The sequence below is a fragment of the Abrus precatorius genome, unplaced genomic scaffold (genome assembly GCF_003935025.1).
Source record: "Abrus precatorius isolate BTA unplaced genomic scaffold, Abrus_2018 Scaffold4, whole genome shotgun sequence".
NCBI classification, from domain to species: domain Eukaryota; kingdom Viridiplantae; phylum Streptophyta; class Magnoliopsida; order Fabales; family Fabaceae; genus Abrus; species Abrus precatorius.
Genome location: NW_020874384.1, coordinates 5,929,674 through 5,938,011, shown reverse-complemented (window position 1 = coordinate 5,938,011; position 8,338 = coordinate 5,929,674). Strand labels below are relative to the sequence as shown.

Below are 8,338 nucleotides of genomic sequence, written 5' to 3'. Positions count from 1 at the left end.
TTAAGAATTAATATTAATATGATTTTATAAAATATATTTATTAAATTAATAAAATTCAAATGATTTCTAGTCCAATTTAAAATGAGTAAACTATTAAATTAGTTTTTATTATTTTTTTAAATTCGTCAAAATATTATTAAACTAAGTCAACGTCATTCTAGTATATTCATTATATTAATAGTTAATTTAAAATATAATAATAGGGACTAATTTAGTTTTTAGTTAATTTAAATTAGTTAACTTAATTTAATATGAATTAACTTTGAAATGAATGTTGATTGACTCTTAAAATATCATATAATTATTATAATAATAATTATTTAAAATTTAGAAAAGATCACTTGCTTAACCTAATATTTAAGTCTTTTACTGTAAAATATTTTATTCATGATATAAGTCTCTTAAATACGATATTGAAGAAATAATAATAACTAGATAAATAAATGCGACTAAAATAATATTTATATAATTCATAAGTTAAAAATATTTAAATAAATGATATTAATTTTAAGTATTTGAAGATAATAATTTTAAAATATATTGATTATATTAACATTAGAAATATATAATAAATTTTACTATTACTATATACTTAATTTTAAATATTAAAGTTAATAAATTTTGTTATTTACACAAAATTAAAATGTAACAATGAGAGAAAGACAATAAATCACTGTATTTTATTATCTAAGGTGTAAAAATACTTAAGTTATATTTTTTATATTAATTTTAAGTAAGAAAATGCTCATGATTTCATTAAAATGATATGATTAAAAACTAATTAAAAGATAGCTTTTTTAACTTACGATTTTGAGTATTTATGTGATATTCATGATTTGGAAGCGTGCGCGTGGGATATTAGCATATCGGCGAATATATATATATATATATCTTTGAAAGCGTTCTCGTGGGAGGCACGTGACAAGAGAAACAAACCAAATTTGGCTTCACCATCTGGAGTCACTACTAACTACCACCCAATCGCAGTGTTGCTTTTCATTTCACTCTCTCAACTCAACGCAGAAACCGTCTTCCACTTCTTCATCATCTTCCAATTTCCCCTTCTTTATTCTTATTTCTTCAGCTCATGACGACGTCGTTTGGAGCATCTACGTCCACCGCGGCGCTCAAGGACCCCAAGGTTCAGATCCCGAGCTTCCATGGCTTGAGGTCTGCTTCCGCCTCCGCTCTCACTCGCAATGCTCTTTCGCTTCCTTCATCCACGCGCTCGCTCTCTCTCATACGCGCTGTTTCCACGGTTTCTCTACTTCTCCCTTCAATTTCATCTTTAATTTCAGTTTTTCCTTTACTGTGCACTCTGTTTGTCTACTTTCTCATTTATCTCGGATTGTTATTTATTTTGTTGAATAATATTGATATATGTTCGAAGACGGTGATGAACATTTTCAGTTCCGGTAATATTTTAGAGAGAGTTGATAATTTTATAATTATTATTATTTTTTAAAAGTTGAACTGTGCGGTGGCAGCTATACTATGGAATGTGTAAATCCAATTTTGATAGTTTATTGTGCTTGCAATTTCTTTGTAGCCTGCAAAGTCTGAAACTGCCGCGGAGAAGCGCAGCAAAGTAGAAATATTCAAAGAACAAAGTAATTTCATAAGATACCCTCTTAATGAGGATTTGTTGACTGATGCCCCTAATATAGGCGAAGCTGCCACTCAATTGATCAAGTTTCACGGTAGCTATCAACAGTACAATAGAGATGAGCGTGGTTCCAGAAGCTACTCTTTTATGATACGTACTAAGAACCCTTGTGGGAAAGTTTCAAACCAACTTTACTTGACTATGGATGATCTTGCTGACCAGTTTGGAATTGGGACCCTTCGTTTGACCACCAGACAAACATTTCAGCTTCATGGTATTCTCAAGAAGGACCTTAAAACAGTGATGAGCACCATTATTCGAAATATGGGCTCAACCCTTGGTGCATGTGGTGACCTAAACAGAAATGTGCTTGCTCCTGCTGCTCCCCTTTTGAGAAAAGATTACGTCTTAGCTCAACAAACTGCAGAAAACATTGCCGCCCTCCTGGCTCCTCAGTCTGGGTTTTACTATGATATTTGGGTAGATGGGGAAAGGTTTTTGTCGTCAGAACCACCTGAAGTAGTTCATGCACGGAATGATAATTCTCATGGTACAAACTTCCCAGATTCACCCGAGCCCATCTATGGAACTCAGTTCTTGCCAAGGAAATTCAAAATTGCAGTTACTGTGCCAACTGATAACTCGGTGGATATTCTCACGAATGATATTGGTGTTGTTGTTGTTACTGATGATGATGGGGAGCCTCAAGGGTTCAACATATATGTAAGATGTTTTCAGATATCAGTTAAGTGAATTTTTTCCTATCAGTGTTCTGACTTGGACTTTTAATTATTCTTGCAGGTTGGTGGTGGAATGGGAAGAACTCATAGGTTGGAAACCACTTTTCCTCGCTTGGCTGAACCATTAGGTTATGTACCAAAAGAGGATATTTTGTATGCAGTGAAAGCAATTGTTGTTACACAACGAGAAAATGGGAGAAGAGATGACCGCAAGTATAGTAGAATGAAATATTTGATCAGCTCTTGGGGAATCGAGAAGTTTAGAAGTGTAGTTGAGCAATATTATGGCAAGAAATTTGAACCTTTTCGTCAATTGCCAGAATGGGAATTTAAAAGTTATCTTGGGTGGCATGAACAGGTTGGTTCTCTAGATGAAGGAATAATATTGATGTCTTTATCCCTGCTTATATACTCCATAATATTATTTTTTATGCACATTTCTCATAGTAATATAGACTTCACATGATGAGAGTTGGTGGATAGGATTCGTATGTTTAATGCCTATTTATTGATTTAATTGCTGATATGATCACAATCGATCTTTATACATTGCGTCTTGCCTGACAAGGACTTTCACGTATAAAATAAAAAATACAAAATATCTGGCAAATTAGGTTAATGAAGGTTATAGGAAATTCTGATATTTTTTGTGCTTTGTAGATTTTACTTCGTCTAACTTTAGATTTGTATTTTATGTGGTTAAGCAATCTGTAGTTGGCTGGATCATTCTTTGTTGTTATTGTCTTTGGCTAAAATATAGTTCAATGGACTTATGTGATATGGGTTCATTTGTTGGATTTCATCTTCTAGGGTGATGGCAAGTTATTTTATGGGCTTCATGTTGATAATGGTCGTATTGGTGGAAAGATGAAAAAGACATTGCGGGAGGTTATTGAGAAATATAATTTAAATGCACGAATCACTCCAAATCAGAACATCATCTTGACTGATATTCGTGCTGCATGGAAGCGTCCAATTACAACCACTCTAGCTCAAGCTGGTCTGCTGGTGAGATGCTTACAGATTATACTAAAATTGTTTTTCTGTGTTGAGTTATATTTGTTAAAAGTATTTAATTGACTTGTCCCTGCTCAGTTGACGCCTGACATTACTTAATAACCTTACATTGTGAGTTTCATTTAGTGGTCATAATTTACTAATTTAGGGGTTTCATTGTTTTGCATTTAGAAACAAACAAATTATTCATACGAACCCATCATTATTAACAAACACAATTCAGTTAACTTTTAGGGCTGTACAGATATAGATACAAGTAACAACTGTAACTTTTAGGTGTGTGTAGATCTTATTAGCTGCTACTTTTGTGATGGACCTATTTTTGTGAGTGGCGATAGAGAATGATCTTAATTTTTTCTTTTTCCATTCACTTTTGATTGATGCTTGACATGTATGGTGAATTGGTGATTCAAATTTCCCTAATTGTTAGTTTAGAGATCATAATTTACTAATTTTTTCCTTATTTATTTTCTCTTATGATTTTTTAATTTAATCTTTTGCCTTTTATTTGGTTCAGTATATGGAATTTTTCACTACTAATGCTATAGTGATCTGTTTTGCTGTGAACAGCAACCTAGATTTGTAGATCCCCTCAACATAACAGCAATGGCATGCCCTGCTTTTCCATTATGTCCACTAGCAATTACTGAAGCAGAACGTGGGATACCTAACATTCTTAAGCGGATTCGAACTGTTTTTGAGAAGGTATTGCTGTAGATATATGTGGCAGTATTTGATTTCATTGAAATCAGATCCCTAATCAGCAGACTTAATAATTATCTATCTGTAATTCAGGTTGGTCTGAAATATAACGAGTCTGTCGTTGTAAGGATAACTGGCTGCCCTAATGGTTGTGCTAGACCATACATGGCTGAACTTGGATTAGTTGGTGATGGCCCAAATAGCTATCAGGTCTGCTAATCAGTGACTCCACCCACTTCCAGTTAGTAGAAAATTCCAAAAGACTATCATGCTCACTTTTTTTTCCTTCTGATGAAGATTTGGCTTGGAGGAAACACCAAACAAACATCGTTAGCTCGAAGTTTCATGGACAAGGTGAAGGTTCTAGACCTTGAAAAAGTTTTGGAGCCTTTGTTTTATTATTGGAAGCAAAAGCGTCAATCTAAAGAATCATTTGGCGACTTCACAAACCGAATGGTGAGTTTTGCGTTCATACTTTTTATTTGCATCCGAGCCATATTTACTAATTTATGTTTTAATCTTTCAGTGATTATTGTGACTGTTAAAGTGATTGGAAAGTTTCGTTTTTAGGGATTTGTGAAGCTTAAAGAACTTGTTGAGAAATGGGAGGGTCCAGTAGTAGCACCAGCACGCCACAACCTAAAGCTATTTACTGACAAGGAGACATACGAAGCAATGGATGAATTGGCAAAGCTTCAAAACAAGAGCGCTCATCAGTTGGCCATGGAAGTTATCCGCAATTATGTTGCTTCCAACCAAAATGGGAAAGGTGAATGATTTCATTGACTTTGCCAAAGATGTAAGTGATGCTGCTTTTTGGTTGACTGGAATGGTGGATAGGCAACTAAACGCTACTCTCTGTTGTTACTGTGTGGTAACTCTGGGAATATGCTAAATTAATGTTTTGGTTGTTAGTAATTTTTATCTAAAACGGCTTTCAGATAGAATTGAGTTTTTTAACACAAAATAAGACTTTCTATCATTTCTGTATCAAATTTGGGGTGTTCGACCACTTGGTTTTTCTTCACATAATCATGTTAGGTAAGATCTTTTTTCAATTGTATTCTTGCTCCGATAAAGTTCACTAATGAGGATTTGTTAATAGCAATCGTGTGGTTAAAGTTGATTAATTACTGACGATGGTGCATCTGGAAGCGTATGTGTATGTGTTCACCTGTTCAGTGTTTCTTGTTATTTTTATTACAATGAGTTGTTCCTGATAGAATGTTTTGCATGAAAGACATGTTTTAATACTACATTTCACTCTTTTTTCTATTTTAATTCCAAATTGGTTTTTTTTTAGTAATTTTCTTTTATTTTTCCTAATCTAAGCTAATTGCAAAATTGTATGGTGGCAAAATGGGCTACTTGGCCCGATTTGGGTCCGCCCAGTTTAGGCATGTTTTCTTTTCACACCTTTTTAATTTTATTCCTTTTTTTTTTTTTTCAAAAATGCCCCCAAAATGGTTATTTTTTCCTCTTATTCCTCTGGTTTTGATTCATGCTTATTATTCCCACTATCAACCTTTATTCAACTTTGTCAAAAATTACACGTGCCTATGTTCTTTAACTACCAATGGTGCAATTTTAGAATCTCATCTTTCTTTATGACACTAAACACCACATCATTCTCAAATTCACTATAAACGCAGCACGTCACATCTATTCCTTTCATACTCAGTCACCATTCTTCATTTTTGTTGTCATTTTACTATTCAAATGACAACAGAAGTGAGTCCACGAGGTTCCCACACCATGAACAAGTGCTTCAGGTGGTCCTCGATGGTGCAGGTTTGCGCGCACATCTGAGTATTGAATTTGAAGGGAAAGGCTTCGTTTTGTTTTGTTTTTTGTTTTTTTTTCTTCTTTTGTTAATAAACTCGATCTTTCATTCTATGAAGATTACTTAATATTTTGGTACGAAGGGTACAATTTATTCACCCAATATTATTGGTTAGATCTTTTGTTTTTCACATGGAGAAGACTCAGGGTCAAGTGGTTCTCCTTTAGGAAGGAAGCAAGCAGTTGAGATTTAAGGGTATATTTTGAATAAATGTTCCAAAAAATATTTAAAGGGTGGTTCTAACAGTAAAAATGGGTGGATAATCTTATTTCTTATTCGCGCCTAAAATTTGAAACATATGCTTAACTTCAACCTTTGTTTCTCAAACCAAAAATAATAAGAACCTTCCTTTTACACTTGAAAAGATGGTTGGTTGAACCTTGCAATATAGAGCCAGCAGGTTATATACAAGATGATCAGATTTCGAATCCTTGGTTTTTGAAAATTTTCACATCTCCTTTTTCCGGGGTTTTGACATAGATAAAAGAATTTAAAATTCACACTACCTAAATGCCGTTTTTATCAATTTGATTACATATATGTCTTGATTTTATTGTAACATAGGTCAATTTTAACAGACATTCTTTAATTTTTTGCATGGTGCTTAAATAAAATTCAATTTAAATTATCTTTTTACTATTTTAAAATTTGTGCCTACTTAAAGAAGTCGATTTAAATCGACTCTCCTTCATGCTTTTATTTATAATTATATAGAAGTCGATTGCAATCGATTTCTATTTAAATTTTTCATGCTTTTTACAAAAAAGTTGACTTTAACCGACTTTCATACATGATATTCTTTTATTGAAGTCGATTTTAATAGATATATGTTAATTAAAATACAAACAAATTTGCTCCTTTATTATAAATGAACATATATAACTCGACTTTGCACAACTATTTTTGAAAAATTTTCAGATTAAGTGTGAAAATTGTAGTGATATGACGTAGAGTTACGTTCATGTTCTTATATATTATAATGGTGAGATTGTAAATACAATAAAGGGAGAGATCTCACAACTCCTTTTCATAAAGGATTGATGACATCATGCATCGCTACTCTCGGTATAAATTTATTTGCGAGATAATATACCTATATAGTGCAATAAGGAAATATCTTCCCTAGAATTAAACTTCAATTTTTCAATGATTATAACAAAGTCCTAACGGCATTTCCATACAACTCTAAAAAATTTATGTAAGCATGTATATATACAGTAGATGTTTCCTTGTAGTTCAAAATACAAATTTATAAATAACAATTGCATTGCTTGAAAACTGTAGCTAAAAAGTCTAGATCTATCACCAAAACCTAGACTTGACAAAATAATTAAAGTTACAAATTGAGTCTTTCAGTATTTTTCAGCATTTAACACAGCAATGCAACTTATTTAATGCAAATTGCAACAACTTAGTTCCAACTGGTTTCACAGCTCTAGTAATCCAGAAGGAACCTACAATTCTCCGGTTTGAGAGTAACTCATTCTGGTACTTGAATCCAGATATACAGCATAATACAACTCAGCATTTGATCTATTCCACACATGCCTACCCTACTTAGATATGTAACTAGGGTCTACAATGATGAATATCAGCATGATAATACAACTCATCCACAATCATGTATTTATTAGCTTAGTAATGTCTAGCAATGAACAAACATATATACCAATAACTCAACATTAATAACTTTATTATAGCATTATATCAGCACTTATTTATTCATTTCAGCACACAGGATTCACAATATGTGTTAATTACATATCTCAGCCTACATTTCCTAGCACCACAATCCAACTTTCACAATCAATTACATAGATACTTGGTGTTTTACCTTATGGTTTGTCCTTATATTAATTCATTCTCAGCTAAAAACCAAGTATACATCTAAGCATCTCCATATCTAGTGAATGAATAAATTCAGCTCAAGTAAATTCCTCTTACGTGTGACAAGATTTCTTAGATCAAAACTTTCAAAACAAGGAATAAAGCTTAAGGTCCCTAGATCTCCTTATTATTACGAAATAGAGACCCTTAATAAGAGAAATCTAGAAAGAAAGAATGGAATAAGGGAACCAACTCTTAGGAACTCACTTAGATCCGCACTAAATGGATGTTCTTACTTGAATTGGGAAGGAGTTCAACCTTGAGAAGATTTTCTCTAAGGGAAAAATGTGAGAAAAGAGCAAAAAAATGAGAGTTATTTGCTAAAGCTCGTATAATAGAGTTATTTCTCTAAGGGAACCAACTCTTAGGAACTCACCTAGATTCGCACTAACTCATTTGCTAAAGCTCGTATAATAGAGCTATTTGTCAAATTACAATGTGATTATTTTAGCTGTGGAGGTTCAACTTTGGATCCATCACCTTATGCATCAAATCCAGCCCTATTAGTTGAGGTGTCCTGTCATGATGTGCACAATTCATATG

At 33.0% G+C, this 8,338-nt stretch overlaps 1 protein-coding gene across 2 annotated transcripts; it reads left to right on the top strand.

Moving 5' to 3' along the window:
* The first annotated feature begins 930 nt into the window (after positions 1–930).
* Positions 931–5,337, top strand: LOC113864453 (sulfite reductase [ferredoxin], chloroplastic). Of its 2 annotated transcripts, XM_027498169.1 has the most exons (8): positions 931–1,258; positions 1,550–2,329; positions 2,408–2,704; positions 3,157–3,354; positions 3,934–4,068; positions 4,159–4,275; positions 4,363–4,521; positions 4,636–5,264. In XM_027498169.1, exons 1-8 carry the CDS (start codon positions 1,088–1,090, stop codon positions 4,840–4,842), a joined length of 2,064 nt encoding a protein of 687 aa, XP_027353970.1. In that variant the 5' UTR covers positions 931–1,087; the 3' UTR covers positions 4,843–5,264. The 2 variants fall into 2 exon arrangements, with proteins under 2 accessions (XP_027353970.1, XP_027353971.1); XM_027498170.1 differs by lacking the exon at positions 4,159–4,275 and having other exon boundaries at positions 4,636–5,337.
* Positions 5,338–8,338: the final 3,001 nt, after the last annotated feature.